This window comes from Euleptes europaea, chromosome 21, assembly GCF_029931775.1.
Source record: "Euleptes europaea isolate rEulEur1 chromosome 21, rEulEur1.hap1, whole genome shotgun sequence".
NCBI classification, from domain to species: domain Eukaryota; kingdom Metazoa; phylum Chordata; class Lepidosauria; order Squamata; family Sphaerodactylidae; genus Euleptes; species Euleptes europaea.
Genome location: NC_079332.1, coordinates 445,653 through 463,282, shown reverse-complemented (window position 1 = coordinate 463,282; position 17,630 = coordinate 445,653). Strand labels below are relative to the sequence as shown.

The 17,630-nt window shown below is 45.1% G+C and overlaps 1 protein-coding gene across 1 annotated transcript in view; it reads right to left on the bottom strand.

Annotated features, from left to right (window-relative positions):
- The window catches only part of RBBP6 (RB binding protein 6, ubiquitin ligase), a 30,586-nt gene extending 13,264 nt beyond the window's left edge, over positions 1 to 17,322 (bottom strand). The window contains exons 1-5 of the mRNA XM_056866473.1: positions 17,157 to 17,322; positions 11,065 to 11,164; positions 8,171 to 8,207; positions 2,572 to 2,616; positions 122 to 210 (exon numbers count right to left, since the gene is read on the bottom strand). Coding sequence (XP_056722451.1) covers positions 122 to 210; positions 2,572 to 2,616; positions 8,171 to 8,207; positions 11,065 to 11,164; positions 17,157 to 17,322 — 437 coding nt within the window. The remainder of the gene's footprint in view (positions 1 to 121; positions 211 to 2,571; positions 2,617 to 8,170; positions 8,208 to 11,064; positions 11,165 to 17,156) is intronic.
- Between the last annotated feature and the right edge of the window lie 308 nt (positions 17,323 to 17,630).

Sequence of the window (17,630 nt, the reverse complement as noted above, 5' to 3'; positions counted from 1 at the left end):
TATAATTTGCTCTTGGGTTTTTAAGTAAGGAAAAGAAAAAAAAAACACACAAGAAAACACATCTATAAATTGTTCCGAAATAAATCGTTATGTTTTGGTGTGTGAAACGGTGAACACTTACTTGATCGGATCATATTCGTGGCCAGACTGTGACATCATAGCTTTAATTTTATCTTCTTCGGAAGCATTGGCTTCAGCCAGATTGGCGGTCTGTTCAATAGGCAATCATGTGACACACACATTAGAAACACATTTAAGTCCACCCAGTCAAAGACAAACACCACTCATCCAATCCTGTAAAGAGCAGCACAAAGCTAACTGACGTTGCCTCAAAAATAGCTCTTTAATATCAGATTGTCCTGAAGATGGTCCAGGGAGTCCTTATGCCCGTTACATGATGTTTGTGTGCCTAAGCTGTAAAGGTGGGATGGGGGGAGAAACTCTCCTTTGCTAGGGCACTCTAACCCTTAGGCTCTGTTTGTACCTTCTGTAAAGGCCTGTGTTATGACTCCAGTTGTGGGAAATTACATGCTCTAGAGTCAAATAGTTTACATGACTGCCTTCTGCGGAACCTTCAGGTTAAAAACCCCTGAAGCTAGACTCTACATTCTGCACAGAAGTGATGCAGTCAGCTCTTGCCTCTGTTTAAAAGACAGTGAGATGTACTCGTGGTGCTTCAAAATATTTAAAAAGGACAGCGCCATCCTGAAAAGTGGAGCCAGAGAAACTCGGCCACTTTAAGAACTTGGAAAATGAGTCCTTGCTTGCCTTTCAGATGTCTTTAGAAAGAAAGAAAGAAAGCACAGAGGACCAGCGAAAGGGGGTAAACCTGATTCACATTTTGCTAAAGAGAAGAGAAGGTGGCGTGCGCTGTTTCGGTCATGCAGTTTTCAGGATGACTGTCCATTGGAGAGTGTGATCCTCCTGTGTGGAGCTAACAGTTCCAGAAATCTGGCACCTGCTGAGCTGGTTCATGATCTACGAGCGCAGATACAAGCAGGGTCTGAGGGGCTGGTTCCTAATTCCTTGGAGATTCAAGCACCTAACATTCAGATCAGCCACACAGATACTTATACATTCATCCACAAAAGCAACCAGCTAGTTTCAACATTTTATTAAACAGTTGGTTGAAATACATCATTTTTTTCTTAACAATCCAGATTGAACAACTATGAAAACCGTTCACATTTACAGAAGACTAATTTACAAATACTTCGCTAATTTGTTTGAACCCAAACAGGTTTACAGAACACATCCAATAGCACAAAACATTAGTAGGAATAGACCAAAATTCAAAATATGGCATTTAAATACACAATCGGAATAAAACAGAAAACTGTTAAAGACGTCGCCTCCACGCACAGACAACCTGCATTGAGAGGTTAAAGTGAGTAACAGTTTTGAACTGCTTTATATGACAAGAGTGTCCACGTGTCAGAAATACTTCGGTTCTCTCTAAAAACTTAAAACCTGTACACCCCTCGGACATTTTGTTTTTCACATCTCAGAAAAATAAAGTTGACATGAGCTTACAGAACTGAGGACAAATTTAAGGACAGCACTAATGGAAACCAAACTTTAGGTGAAATTGTTTGACAAATTCCATATTTGCCAGGTGTGTGTCAAATTTCTCAGCTTAGCTAGAAAAATTAGGGTTCGCCTTAAAAAAAAAAATCCCCTCCCGTCTTTTATTCACACACCGATATAGTGTTTGTGGGGGGGGGGAGGACTGCTCCTAACGGTGTGAGTGTTAACAAGCAGCGGTTTTCGGTGGAGGGCAAGTGTTATCACTAGTGCTTTCCCAGACAAAGTTACATATTATTGAGCAGAAAATGTAAGCAATTTCAATAGCAAAACATGGCATATACAACAGTTTCCAAAAAAAGGTCACATGTGCCCGTATGCCACACACACACACACACACACACACTGGTATATTCCTATAAACAGTTAAGATACATTTACACAGTCTGTGTTCAAACAAATTAGTTGCATAGCTCTTTTCCCACTGCATATGCTACAAGGGTACAACTTATCCCATCATTATATGCAAATTAATTATTATTGCTCTATCACTGTGCAGTGAGGAATCCACAAGCCACCGTGTCAAGTGTCCATGTGATATGGAAATAACTTCTATTTTGGCTGTTGCACAGAAAGAAATCCTAGGAGTCCATAAATAGCCAAAATATTTACAATTCTTCTTTAAAATTGTGTTATTTTTCCACAGGAAAATTAACGGAATATATGAAAAACGGTAACACAGCTTCAGAAGTGCTTCTTCTTTGTGTCTTGAGGATGAACACAACTGCAACATTATGCTGAGGCTGATAAGAGACTCCCCTTCTATCTTCCCATACTGGGAACTACTCTTTACAGGATAGTTAGCAATAAATACACACATTTGCAATGTTGAGGTTCATTATGTTCGCACTTTAAAAAAAACGTTCCGCACCAATGACAAAAGTTAATCAGATATCGATCACAGCATAAAAAAAACATTTAAAATGCCAAGCAAGCAACACTTCATTTGGCTATATTTGACAAGAATATATATATATATATATATACCTTTGTAAGCTGGGCCAGAGAAATAGATGCAGAAGAGTCATCAATCTGTTCATAAAAAATTAAACACACATTCAAGTTCCACAATCAAAACACAGCAACATATTCAGCCTCTACTGCGGTTTTAGCATCTAGCTTGGGTTCATGTTCTACAGAGAGGCACTTTTCAAAGTAGTGCATCGCTTTGGCCAAAAGGTCAGAGGAGAGAGAGACAGGCAGAATATTCAGTTCTACGTATGAAAAGCTAAAAAAAAACTGAACTCCTTCAGTGGAGTCAACTCACGGTAATTTTGTGTTCAGTGGTTGGCATAACTAGCTGCCTTTTTTACCCATAATAAAGGGAAATTGCTTACTTAACTAAAAAAATAAATAATGAATTCTTTTCATGCATGGCACTCTTGAGAAGATTTCTCAAAAATATTTATATAGAACATAGGAAAGAGTCTTTCCATATGCAAACATTTCCTTTAATTTAGAACAATGTTAGGAAAATTCAGCAAACTGCACGTTCTGGAAAACGGCAAACACTGTTCTGAAAAGAAATGTAAAGATGTTGATCTCTGTGATCAGAAACGCAGGAAAATGTTGACATTAAGTGTGGAAAAGAAGCATTTACATTTCTTCAAAATGACGTATTTTAAGGGAGCGGAGCACCAAACTCAAGATAAAAAAATAGCAATTGTAGGTCATATTGTGGGTCAAGACTTGACCATGTCTAAACTAGGGCTAGACTCTTTTTTAATTCTGTGTGTGTGTGTGGGGGGGAGTATTTTTCCGCCAAGGCTACGCTCCAGGTTTAACCTAGTTCAGTAACGAGGACCTGCCATAGCAAGTCATCAGATGAACTGCGGTTTTCTGACAGGTCTAGGGATGCTGAGCAGGAAAGGGACGGCCCTTTCCTCCAACCTGGAATCTCTCGGATTCCTTTGGCGCTGGCCTGATAGCCAAGCCTTCTGCTGTAATCAGGAATGACTCTGGAAATCAGCAAAGACAGGAGACAGTCATGAGGCAAGTTGGAGCTTTGGGTAACACAGGGAGTGAGATCTGACCCCTTGCCTCAAAAGCAAACCCACTAACAAAAATTCCTAAGGAAAGCAGACATTTTGTTCCCATGGCGTAACACGTTTGCCATGGGGTGGGGCGGGGCACGAGAACTGGCCCCCAAGCCTGGCACCGTACAGAGAAAGCCACACTTTGAGAATCTGGCCTCAGGAAGCAAACTCTCACACTAGGTTTTAAGACCACAAGTCGTACCAACAGGGAATGGTCACATGAAAACAGCCAGCAGCAGTGATACAGAACACTAAGCCTTCAGGTGCATGGCTATTGAAGAAGGTCCCAGAATAGGAAAAAGGGATTTATGTTGGGGAGGAACCTCACCCACCCACACTCAGTCATAAAGTAAAGACACGATTGAAATTCACCTTTCATCCTTTTCTGCCTGCAGAATTTTGCTTACGGTGCTTGGGATTAGTGGGAAAGCCGAATGTCTTTCTGCAGGAAACGCATGAGGCCTCTGCGGATCGTGGGATCCAGAGAGCTGAGGCGGCCGAAAGGGCCCTTTCCCCCAGCAGCAACAGGGCTCCTGCTTCTCCTAGTGGCATCCTCGAGCGCAACCCCCTCCGATTTCTCGTTGCACAAACAGCTGCCACTGAGAGGCTAGCAGGGAAACCTGGAGATGGCCCTGTGGCAAAGAAGAGATGCCGCCAGCCTCCAGGGACAGAAGCCATGCCTATGCAAGAGCGCCAGCAGAGGAGATGCCCTCCCCTTCATGCATCTCCCCCCCATGGCAATGGGGGCTATTCCATGTGAACCTGGCAGCCGGTCTTTCTTGCCAGAGTGCCACCCCCCGCCCCCATCTAACACCTAAGATGTTGATGTGCCAGCAAATGGTGCCCAGGTCGTGCTTGGCAAGTCTCCCATGGAGTAAGCCAAGTCCCAGCTCGCTGACAGCACCTCAAGGACTTGCTTCAGTATCAACCCTGTGGGCTGAGCAAGATGGACAGGTATGCCACTGCCTGGCACACATGCCAGGAGCTACCTAGCCCTGCACTGCAAGGTTTTTTTTTTTAATGGGAGGTGTTCCTCATTCTTTAGCCACATGGAAGCATTTCAGGGGAAACCAAGCCAAAATGGGTCCGATACATTCTCAAAGCAAATTTGAGAGACACACTGTACAACTCATGTCTTCCCTAACCATACAGATACTTTTCTGCGGGGTTTTTTATCAAGCCCCAGGTAGCTGCTAGAAAAAAATGTGTTAAAAGTTAAAATTAGTAAACCAAACTAGCCTTTTCCAAAAGGAGACGGTAGTCTGTGTGACGGCAAAGGCCATTTCTTTTTATATGTGGCCAGCAGGACAACTCAGCCGCTGCTTCAAATTAAGATGGGCCCAGCGGTCCCATTTTCTTCTGCTCCCATTAAAAGCAAACACCTCACTTCCTTTTAAAAAGGAGGTAAGGAGGTTGATATTTGCACCCCAGCAGGCCTTGGCCTGCTAGTCTAGACTCTTCTGTGAATTTCTTGCTGGACGTTAAACGTTTCTGCTTCCTCCGAGACTCCAGCCAGGCCCTACTCTGGACACCTCTGCCACTGTCCATCCCCAATCCACATCCTTCACCCATGGTTCTGCAAAAGGCTAGAGGGCGTTGGGTTTCCAGTTGCTTTAATTATTAGGCACTTGGGGTCCCCGGGCCACCACCCCAGGATTGGCTCAAGAGACTTGACTGTGGGTGAGATGCTTACACCAATGTGCCACACGTGCTTCTGAGCAGACAGACCAGAGGCAAATAATCCTTGCCTCTATAATGTCGTCTGCAGAAAAGAAACACCCAGCCAGTCCACATTTAAGGTGCCTCTGTGTGCGGCGCAGGGATATCGCGTTGGAAGTTCTTGTTACCGAGAGAAACTGGCCAGGAACAGAATAGCACACCGGGAACAGGCACTGAAGGACTCTGCGGGAAGCTAAGCTCCCCCACTCAGCCCCCGAGCTTCTTAAACTATCACTATCTGTCACTTTACATCTTGGCAAGGAAGGGTTTAGCTGCAGACCCAAAGCGGAGGAGCACAGCTTTGTTGCGGCTGAGCAACGTCAGAACAAGGGGCTCGACCACAGGAGAAAGGCAGGAGGGAGCCAAGGAAAGCCAAGAATGGGCGGCAGGGGGGGAGGTTTAAATTCTGGCTTGGCTTAGATGCCAGCCAACACTAGGGTTCGTCTCTGGCTCTTTTCTTCTCCTTTACATGCTGGGGGCCTCTGGACTCTAAAACAGGCAAAAGCAGCACAAGTTGCTCAGAAGATCAGAGAAAACTGCTCCGCTCTCTGGGAAAGTGTTGCCGGGTGGTAGCTCTGGAGCACACAAACTTTTGCCTGCCCCACAGCTCAGAGCAATGCAACCCTCAAAGAACTTAGGGAAGGGAATCTGTGCGTAGCTGGCCATCCAGCTTTGCCAGAGCGCTAGGGCTCGACCTCCAATAATGATTGTCTCTATAGGATCCAAGAATCCTCTCAAAAAGCTGCTGCTCACCACCAGGCCTTGTCCCCTACCACAGAAATGCTATTCCAAGGGAACTGAGGTCTACAGCTACACCCAAAAAGTTTAGAATCTGAGGATCTTCTTAAATGATCTGACCCCAGGCAGACCCTGCAGGATTCTAGCATTTTTTGCATTCAGCACTAGCCCAGAGATAGCCCAGAAAGGCTTCAAGAGATTGGTCCCCCTCCCCATGTTAGCATGTGATCCAAATGCCTTTATTCCCCCTCATGCCACCCAGGACTAAATTCTCTACTGCAATCAAAGGCTTCCTATGCTTAACTGGAAAGAGAAATAATTTTCTTCTGTTTCTCAGTTGATGCGGGATCCGGGCAAGTCAGTACAACAGATTTTACTTTGCTGCGGCTTCCAGCTGAGCGGTGTCTCCTAGCTTTAAAGCAGGTTTGAAACAGCCCCCTGGCAATTCCCTGAAGCAAGTCAGCACTGCCTCTGGATGATGCCACAGCGCTTTCACCCCCTGAGCATAAATCACCTTGTCACTAACACAGGTTCTGTGGGCAGCCAAGTCCGTGTCTTTGCAGACTGGTTTGCAAACCTGCTCTGGAGGTGAGCTTTCAAAGAGAAGAGCTGATCGTTCTAAAGCGGCTACTCAAATGTATGACAGTCATGCCAGAGAACACACAATTCTAAATTAATGTTAAATTTTATTTGTGAACACAGAGTCTGTGTTTATACACACTATCAAAGAAGAGGACTGCTCATAATTATTAGATCAAAGTGTTGTTTACATAACTGAATAAACTAGTGGGTTAACTGGGTCGCTGATTGACAGGCATGACTAATGAGTCCTGTGGTTTCAGCATTTCTAAAGGCCACAATGAAGGGTGGGCATTTTCACCTTGATGACAATGTCATTGGTAGTGGTCCCAAAGGCCACCCTGTGATCGAGCACCAGGGCGCTGCTTGCTCCATTCAGGAATGAGTAAGCGAGCTGCACTTAATAAGCAAATAAGGCTCACCAAGTGGTACTTCTAAATACTACTAAGCACTACTTTGCAGCGTTTTAACAGACAATCATTCCTAGCGGAAAGATTAGCGCAAATAAGTTATTACAAACTAAAATAAGCAACCTGGAATGAAAGAAAAACAGTACTCTACCCGTTCAACTGTACATAAGCAATAGGGTACAATAGAAGGACTTGCTAAAAGTATTCTGCCCAAGAAGCTATCCAGTGACAAAATATAATGGAGGAATTGGACCGGTGGAACAAAACAGGGGAAAGGAGTTATTCTCAACTAGATGTGTTGTTTCTCAAGTGTGGGGAAGGACAAATGGCTGGAAAAGGCATGTTGTGTGTGTTGTATCTTGGTTACAGTCAGTACAGCTTAAACAACGTGTTTGCTGACAGAAAAAATAGATGCAAACACAGGAATAGAAGTTCTTGTTTCAGAGGATCTTTTTACGGAAATAATTTATTCATTCCAGTTTACAGGCCTCAAAAACGCAGAGAGTACTTGTTTTAAAACGCCCTTGATGTTTTCACGTGCATATGAACCAGATGTTAATAGAAAAAAAATGCTAAGTTTAGCAATAACGTTGCCTTTGATCACACTTTCAAAACCATTCAGGGAAGTTCTAAGAAAAGCTATGTGGTACGCTGTGATAGTGGCAAAAAAGATACACTCCAAATGTTTTGTTTTTATTTCAAGAAAACAAAAAGCACACAACAACCTATACAAACATACAGCTACTAAACTAGACACACAGACGTAGAACAAGGCATGGCGTCCCGCAGCGCAAACCTGAAACTCACATGATCGGTAAATGATCATACATTATCTGTACAACACAAAGTCATACAGGAAATAGGCTAGCATTCAGTTTGCAATACAGTGTGTCACTTGGCACAAGTATCGAAATTCACATTAAAGGTATCTGCACTGCTGACTTTACTACACTAAAAAACATACATTATATTTTACAATATAAGTGGATTTCTGCAGGAAATCAAGGTGAATTATTATTTAGAAAGGTAGTTTATTGCTTTGTTATTGTTCTAAATTAAGTAGAATGTGTAGAGGAAAAAGTGTGAGATTGTGTTTTTACATACTGCTTTTGACGTTCCACTCACGGGATCAGTTCGACTTCTAAAAAGGGAAAATAAAGGTCGTCAGAAAAACAGCAACTGAATGGAACACAAAATAGAGAAAGCCACCACCGTGGAAACAGTGTAGACATCTTTAGAAGGTCTTAAATAACCACCCCAGAGAAGCTGAAGTTACCAAGGCCCTGATCCCGTAGACTCAGAACATGAAGCTTCTATGACTTTCGACTAACCATCAAACAAGGCCGAACAGGCACAAAATCCCCAACTGCTCCACTTAGCTAGCAGAAGACCCTGGTGGCAGAGACTGAATGGACCAGAGGAAGGAGGAGTAAAAACAAAAAAAAATCACCTGAGAGGAGTTTCTACACTTCTGTGACACTTATGAGTTCTGTGACAAAGAAAGAAAGGCCTTGTTTACTCCCGTTCAGTTCAAGCACTGCCGATTCATTACCGTTTTGGAGAATCCTATAAGTGGATTCTGGAGGCCCTGGCTAATGATAAGGGGGCTGGTCCCAGCTAGAAGCTGTCAAGTGTGAAGCTTTACACAACTGACAGCTAGGGGAGGGTGTGTGTGTGTGTGGGGGGGGCGTCCAAAGAAGCAAACAGCATCACTGGCATTTGGTTGCACAAGCAGCTGGTCTGGACAAGAGAGCTGCGCCTTGAGAAAAATCTGATGGACAATCCAGAAACAGAATCGTTTATTGTGCTGCCGCACTGCCTCAGCACCCAAGGCCTTGCCCAGCGCCACCGGTGAGAATGTATCGGTCACTAGGGCTCAAAGACCTCCACACCGGCAGCTTGCCCAATTGGCCAAGGGCTTCATTTGGTAAGCAGCCCAAGCAGAAAGAAACACTGCCTGAAAAAGAAAAGAAAAAACTCCAGCTGCTGATGTCCGTCACGGACCTCTTGCCTCTCAGGGTACAAGAGTGGGGGGGGGGCGCAACACCCCTGGCTACAATTCAAATGAGAAGGCAGGCCTCTGATCTTCTCACTGAGCCCCTGTGATCGTGGGAGAGCAGGAGCCCCAGTCTTTCTAGGAAACAGATGTTCCGCGCACCACATAGTTTTATTGCCCAGAAAGTAACGTTTTTGTAGGATGAATTCCTGTTAAGTTTTAGTCCACAGATATTCACTGGACAGGCAAAAATCATCTGCACTCTTCCCCTGGAGTTTAAAGCAAGGTAACATTCACACCCAGGACACTCCATCCTGCAGTGATGGCCACTTGGTGCTTATGAACACACCCAATGCATGAATGAACGTGTACGTTGTCTGACACAGAGCCAGGCTATTGGCACATCCTGCTTGTGTGTGTTAAGTGCCGTCAAGTTGCTTCCGACTCATGGCGACCCTATGAACGAAAGTCCTCCAAAATGTCCTATCTTTGACAGCCCTGCTCAGATCCTGCAAATTGAAGGCCGTGGCTTCTTTTATTGAGTCAATCCATCTCTTACTGGGTCTTCCTCTTTTCCTGCTTAGAGTTGCTTATTCCGATTGGCTGCTGCTCCCCAAGAGGTTTGGCTGAAAAAGCTCGATTCGAGTCCAGTAGCAGCTTAGTGACGAACAGGATATTTTGGGGGGTATCTGATGAAGGGACTTTGACTCTTCAAAGCTCATACCCCCCAAATCTTCAAGTGCTACTGGACTCGAATCTAACTGTGTCACTGCAGACCAACTCCCTTCTGAAACTGGCCAAAAGATGTCTTTCCTCAACCTACTATCCAAGATTCTTTAACAGGAAATGCAGAGGATTCAATCTGGGACCTTCTGCACACAAAACATGTTCTCTACCTCTGAGCCATGACCCCTTCCCTTTACATCCATCATCTGCAAGTGTGTGTTCCAGTACGTATCAACAATGGGACTAGTTCTTTTACACAAAATCCACATCACTAACAGTTGAGAGATTAACTGAACTCTAACAAATCACCCCCTTGAAAGAGGAGAAGGAATTAAAGGCAGAATCAAAAGACTGCCTTATCCAAGCCCTGTCGCTCTTGTCTAGCTGTCTGTTTCAACAGGACAAATGTTGACTATGTCCAGGAGCTCCTGGAAATATGAAGAGTGCCAACTCTTTTATGCAACTTGCAGATATGGCCAACTTCTAACAGTGGGAAAATTGGACGAAGAGACTCCATCTCTATACACAGCACGACTTTGGCCTCTGCAATGAAACCCGCCGCTGTCTGACAACTCTGCATATAATAACATTTCAAAAGTGCCTAGGCTCAAGGAGCTTGAGGCGAATGACCATTTGCATACCTCACAACACCTTTGACTGAAACTAAAAGATGGGCTGAAAACCCATCTTTTTTTACAGCTTAAATGCTATCCTCCAAAGCCAATCCAAAAATAAAGTTAAATCACTTAGAGATGTTCAGGGGTCAGGATTTCTGGCCAGGTCTGAGTTACCTGCCCCATTCCGGGATCGCAAGCGTCAGTGGTCGGAAGGGAAAGGGGAGGGTAAGAGGAGAGAAGGCGTCTGTTTCAAGGGAGCCAGGCACAGCACAGCACAAAGACAGTTCGACAGAAATTCAGACTAATTTTTAATCCTTCACTGAGGTTTAAAATTTATATCCTGTGTCTCGACCTACATGCCCTCAAAGCAACTGATCACAGAAAAAAGGCTGTCAGTTCTGGCTACAAAGGGCAGCTTAATCAGGATAAGAAAAGATTTGCTAGAGATTCAAATGCAGAATCCGCAGCTTATACCTGCTGTCAGCACAGGCCACACTGGACAAAAACACATGTTCACAATAAAAATGTATTTTAAGTGACTCTTACATCACTACGTGTCTAATTAAACACCTCTTTCTGGCTACAATTAGAACTCTAGAGGTAGAAAATTGAGTAAATAAGGAAGATGCTCATCCTTAAGAGAAAAGCCAGACACTTACATGACATAAGTTTTGCTGGTGCACTTCACTCCACCAATTGGAATTCTTCTGACAATAACAGATGAGTTCTTGGGAATCAGGGCATTATCGTCCGTATATTCTGGAAGGGGAGAGAGATGACCTGGTGAGCACCCACACTGGAAGGAGCCAATGAAGAATCTTTCCACCCCCAAGCCCCATCCGCAGTATGCTCCACTGTTCCCACGGAGCAACTGGTTGCAAACTGAAGCTAGTTTCTTAAGGTTTACTGGATCTTTTTATGTAAATAACGAAGTTTCAATACAAAAGCTATTCACAACATGCAATGTAGCCTGAAACTTTCTACAAGAGGAAAATGCTTTATGGTTTATTGACAAAGAAACAGACATTTAGATAGCACTCCCTATATTTTACTTTTATTGAACAAGTTTACAGGTGAACAATCATTCCAGAATAAAAAATTTAATCAGGTAGCTACTAAAGCAGAAAAAAAAATTATGTGGTGGAAGACATTTTACAAGTCTGTTTCGGGAAGAAAAGAACAGTCGCCTGGCATTTCATATCACATGAAGATTTACAATGATTCTGACTAAAGCTCATTCCCCGCCCCCCGACATCTTGAATGCAGCCTTTTTTGACATAAGAAAAATATACTATTTAACCAGGCTTTGAAGGGGCTCAACATTCGTCTGGTAATTTTACTTTTCTATTTGCACTGCATTTTTAAAAGCTATTGTAGGCAGGACACAAATAAGGGCTGCAGATCTTCCCCCCCCCCCCCCCCAATATAGCCTGTGTGTGCGATTTTAGTTTGTATTTTGGTTATCGATTAATGTTATTTGTGGCCTTGATGGTTTTAATCAAAAGACAAGGTATAAACATTTTAACGAGATCTTTAGATCTACATAAAGATTCTTTGCATTTTCTAAAGTGTCCCAAACAATGTGAGGACAGTAACTATTGTGTAACAATTATTGGAACAACTGCTTTCTTTTCTCAGAAAACTTCCATCTACAACTGTTCAGCTTGCTTTAGTCTTGAGCAAAAAACCTGCTGATTCTTTCCTTATTTAAAGGGTGCTGGTTTGCCCCCATCCATGTCTGCCTACTATACTTTTCCACTGGCTCCAAAACCATCTGCCTAGATTAAGCTGTTCAAGATTCTGGTTTTAACATTATGGGTCTTATCTGGTATTGTTATTTATATTCCTATTTTACAGTTTTATCTTGTTTATTGAAGACATCTTGGGAGGACTGTGCTGTGCACTTTTTTTTAAAGTTCTTTTGATTTTAGAAAGGCCTAGGAATATATGCACACAAAAATCCAGGATTTGAAACATTTCAATTTTTCTATTAAACTAACTTTGATACTTTAAAAAACATGCTAATACCGAATTATAACTGGAAACTTATGGCTCCACAGTCAGAACAGTGGCTTAAAATTTAACCTTGTATACCATGTTAACAGAATGGCACTTCTAAAGCTGGACTTTAAACAATAGCTGTCTACAGAAGAAATGTATATACCTTGTGTTTCCCCGTATAATTGGCCACAAATTGAAAGCAACCTCTTATAAGAGAAATTCCAAGAACTTCGGAATGACACAACCCCCACTTATACAGCAAAACAAACATCGGAGAACTTCTGTTCCAGCCAACTGTCTGAAAGACTCCATCTGTAAAACTTAAAATGCTTTATGGAAAACAGTCCAATAGAGATTCTTTTAAGAGAGCACTTGCATTACATTTTGCTTTGTTTCATTTCCACCTTGCTGCTCCAAATAACCTTTGTCCTTCTGGAACTACATGCACACTTCTCCAATACACATTAGACTCGCATAGCTGTACCCAGGTTAAAAAGGAAGTCTGGGGCCCTTGGAAAGGCTTGGGAAGCTCCCGGCTTCCCCAGGAAAGATGCCTCTTCAGCTCTTCTTTATAGAAGAGAAAAGCACAATGCACAACCAAGATGCTGAGAGGGAACAGCAAAGATTGCAGGTCCTCGGTGCGGCCTGCCCTCCTCTCATGCCTGCTAGTAACAAACCATGCTAAGAGGCATGGAAAGCCATAAGAGCAGGACAAACCACTGCGGCCATGTTGACTAACCGGCACTGAGCCCATTTCCTAATCTCACAGCGACAAGCCTAGCTGGCCTTAATGGACAGTCTGCAATTTTCTGGGAGGGAGCTTTTTTGCCAGTGATGCTAACATCTTCCAGACACATCCTCCTCCCCACCCACTTAAAAATCTCATCCCAAGTAATCTGCCTGTTTATTAACCTTGAGGCAAAGCCCAAGAAGTAAAACTTAGGTACCCCCCTTCTCTTACATAAATATGTAGGTCAACCATCTCTCACTTCCTCGAGCCCCAGTCACAAGCAGCTTGTTCTAATAGCGAATACTATTTGAGAAAGATACGGGCTCAGAAATGCCAAGCTGACCCTTCTTTTTTTTTTTCTAGAACGGTAGCATGAAAATTCAAATGAAACAGACAAGTTCTGGCACTGTCAAAATCTCTCTGAGTGACGTCACATAATGCTCAGGAAATGGTTGTTACCCCAGCTCCGTAATCTGACACAGGCCATTCACACAAACAATTATACGGGAGGAGAGATTCTTCAGGGAGTATCCCCGAACTACAAGATGCATGTACCAGCTGCCAAATCAAAATAACAGCCTACCACAAGCATGCAGAAATCCAGAGCATGTGCTGTACCATCCAAGCAAACGTCAGAAAGCAAGTTCCATTAGATTTTACACATGTTCACAAATGAGTAAGCCATCATGGCTACAACAACAGCATAACCACTTAAGCACTAGGTGAAAATGCGCAAACTGCCAGAAGGTAGGGGAGAGAGAAGACCTCAGGGCAGCTCATGGCTCAACTATGCTGTTTCCTGAATTCTTCCTCTGAGACATCTCTTAATGAGCACTACTTACTGACAACATTCTGGATAAGTCAGGCCACCAGCCGAGACTGGCCAGCACACTGGTTTTCAAGCTATGGAATGGGGCCCAGAAGTGGGTTACCCACAAGTGGGCCGTGAGGCCAGGAGGGAGGGGGGAACAAGAGGTGCTCAGAGAGGATGCTTGATGGTAAATCTGGGTTCACCTCTGCACAATGATGCACAAAGCGGCACCTTGAAAGTAGGCCCCTCAAAGGACAATAAGCTTAGAAATGGCTCCCGCTTCAAAAACCTCTGGTCTGGCCGCCTTAAATCGGAAAGCTCCGACTCTCCAAACTGATGATTTTGGCCACTTCTGACTCAACTGTGGATGAGTACAAGCCTGGATGCTGGGCACTGTGGCCCTCTGAGCACTCGGCCATCTGGTACCACCCCATGAACTTGAAGCGAGGTCTTGTGACGCCTTCATTATTAATACGTGTACTCCAGCACAACGCTGTGTGAGTTAGAGCCCACTCCACCAAACCAGTAAAAGCGCACATATGCAATCTACACCCCACAGAGTTACTCCTACAAAGTAATGAAGACGTTGAGGTCAGCAGCTGTGTTTCCTAGGAGGCATCTCTTGCCAACCAGTCTCTCTTGTCGATCCAGTCAACTGAGGACACACTTCATGCATCTAGTCCACAAAAGCTTATGCCACAATAAATCTGCCAGCCTTTGAGGTGACCCAGGACTCTGCTTGGGTTGCAACAGATGATTATGGCTGTAATTAGTCCACACAGAATGACCAGGCCCTGCCAGGAATGAGTGGCATGCCAATCCACCCCACCCTGCCCATTGAACATTATTGTTTTATTCTCCTAAGCAGAATAGCAGCACAAGAATTTTGGGTGCCAGTCCAGCACTGAGACAGGAAACCAAACCATGACCCGTTTAAGGAATGCATCTTGTAAGTCACAACACCAGCAAGTTGACAATTTACTCAGTTCTTTAGGCTCTGTGGAGTCCAGTATATCCTAAGAATAATTTTTTTGCTGAATAAGTTGCATCTTGAGGTCCACAAAATGAAAAGGTATAAAATTTAGCATAATATCCCATTGCGTGCAAGCCTGTGCTGTCCCAGCAGGCCTTTTGCTGGGATCACTGCTGCTGGGGCTGAATACTGATTACTACCAATGATGCAGTTTCATGTTCCTACTATTAAGAAGCATACTTCTTAAGCTGCCCTGGGCCTGCGAGGTTTGGGGAAGTGGTACAAGAAAATATTTCAGTAATTAAATGGTTATAATTTCAGAGCAGTAGCCATGTTAGCGTGTTGCAGCCAAATTGAGGCCCAAAGGCACCCAAAAGGTTGACAAAATAAGCTTTTGTGAGACAGCTGTCTTCATCAAATGCAGGGGGGCAGCTATACTATGTGTGTGTGTGTGTGTGTATGCATGTATGTATACATACATATACACGCACACACTTATAAGCAACAGAAAAGTGGGGGAGGTTATAAAAAAAAGGCAGTTAAAGTCAACTGACTTTAACCGGTTATTATGCCTAACAGGCCTCTTTATAACTAGTAAATATTGGTATTTAAAACGGAGAGAACGAAACAGGGTCAGCACTTCCAGGCTCAGATCTCGGTTCAAAGAACCCCCATTCCAAGCCTGAGTTAGCTGGACAACCTTGGTCCAGCCTCACCCACCTGACGAAGGGAGCTCTGGCCAAGGGTGCGGCCTACCTGGCGGGGCGGTCTTCACCCTGCCCCCTCACAAAAACCTCCTGCCCTGCCCAACCTGGTCTCAACAGAGTAGACCATGATCTACCTTGTTGTACTATATCTGTGGCTGATTTGTGTCTGGGGGTCTTCCCACCCTGTCCTAAGCATCTGGATTTGGCTCCTGGCACTTGCTGGGGCCAGCGTGGTGGGGTGGTTTGGAGTGGTGGAGTCTGATCTGGTGAACCGGGTTGGGTTTCCCCCACTCCTCCTCTACATGAGCGGCAGAGGCTAAACTGGTGAACTGGATGTTTCCCTGCTCCTCCACACGAAGCCAGCTGGGTGACCTTGGGCTAGTCACAGCTCTCTCAGCCCCACCCGTCTCACAGGGTGTCTGTTGTGGGGAGGGGAAGGGAAAGGCGATTGTGAGCTGGTTTGCGTCTCCCCTAAGCGGGAGAGAAAGTCGGCATATAAAAACCAACAATTTTTCTTCTCTATCCTATCCTCCCAGCAACCTTGCGAGGTCGGCGACACCGAGAGAGCCGGTTCGATTCTCCCTTGAGCGGTAAGAGAAAGTCTGCGTATAAACCCCCCCCCCAACCTTCGTCTCTATCGTATCCTCACAATCCCCTTGCAAGGTAGGCTACACCGAGAGAGCCGGTTTGAGTCTCCCATTAAGCATCAGAGGAAAGTCAGCCTATAAAAACTGCAGAGAAACTGCTGAATTACAGTTGATATTCAAACTAAAGTCAATGCATTTACCTGGGCTGAATAAAGACCTTGCATTCATGGCCCATTACCAATGCTGATTTCTCCACACCCATCTCTCCCCTGGACATCACAGACTCTTCTGCAGACCACACCTAATCCCATCACGCCTGCCATTCACATTTACATACTGTTAACACTGACATACTAATTCTTGTCTGAATTCACTCTCCTCTACTTTAAGACAGATGGATTCACATTCCAGCTGTATCTGATGAAGTGAGCTGTGGCTCACGAAAGCTCATACCCTGCCAGGAAATATTTTTCACAGTGGGTAGCCGTATTTGTCTGCAGTAGTAGAAAAGGGCCAGAGTCCAGTAGCACCTTAACGACTAACAAGAATATTTCCTGGCAGGGTATGAGCTTTCGTGAGCCACAGCTCACTTCTTCAGATACCAATATCTGAAGAAGTGAGCGGTGGCTCACGAAAGCTCCTACCCTGCCAGGAAATATTTTTGTTAGTCTTTAAAGTGCTACTGGACTCTGGCCCTTTTCTACTGGGAAATACTTTTGTTAGTCTTTAAAGTGCTACTGGACTCTTGCCCTTTTCTACTATAAAAACCGACCTTCTCCTTCTCCATTTGCGTCCTCACAACAGCCTTGCGAGGGAGGCTACCCTGAGAAAGTGGGCAATACAAAAACCTCTTCTTCTTCTTCTTACAGGGGAAAACGAGGCCCAGGGCCTACCTTGCGGGGGTGGTGGTGGTGGTAACCCCCCCCCGCCCCCGCCGCTCACCTTCCTTGGTCTGGGCGTTGGTGATCTGGAGGTCGCAGTCGGCGGCCTTGAGCTTCTCGCGGCCCATGATCTGCCGCTTGAGGTCGCAGAGGGAGATGTGGAGCCCGTCGAAGGTGACCGTGTCGTAGTTGAGCTTCGAGGAGAACTTGTAGTGGACGCACGACATGGTGGGTCGGGCCCCCCCCCCCGGTCAGGCCCCTACAGGCCCACCAGGGCCCCCTCGCCCGCCGCCTCACAGGCCGCGCCTCACAGGCCGCGCCGCCCCGCCATGGCCCCGTCAGGCCCGCTGGGCCTCCATCATGGCGGCGGATCCGGGCCCTTCCTTCCTTCCTTCCTTCCTGTACCCTTCCCTCCTCCTCCTCCTCCCGGCCGGGGTCCTCCGCAGGGCGCCGCCTCGCCCCGGTCTGTCAGGCCGCGCTGAGGTGAGGAGGAGTGGGGGAGGGGCGAACCGGCGCCGCCGCCGCCGCACGACGA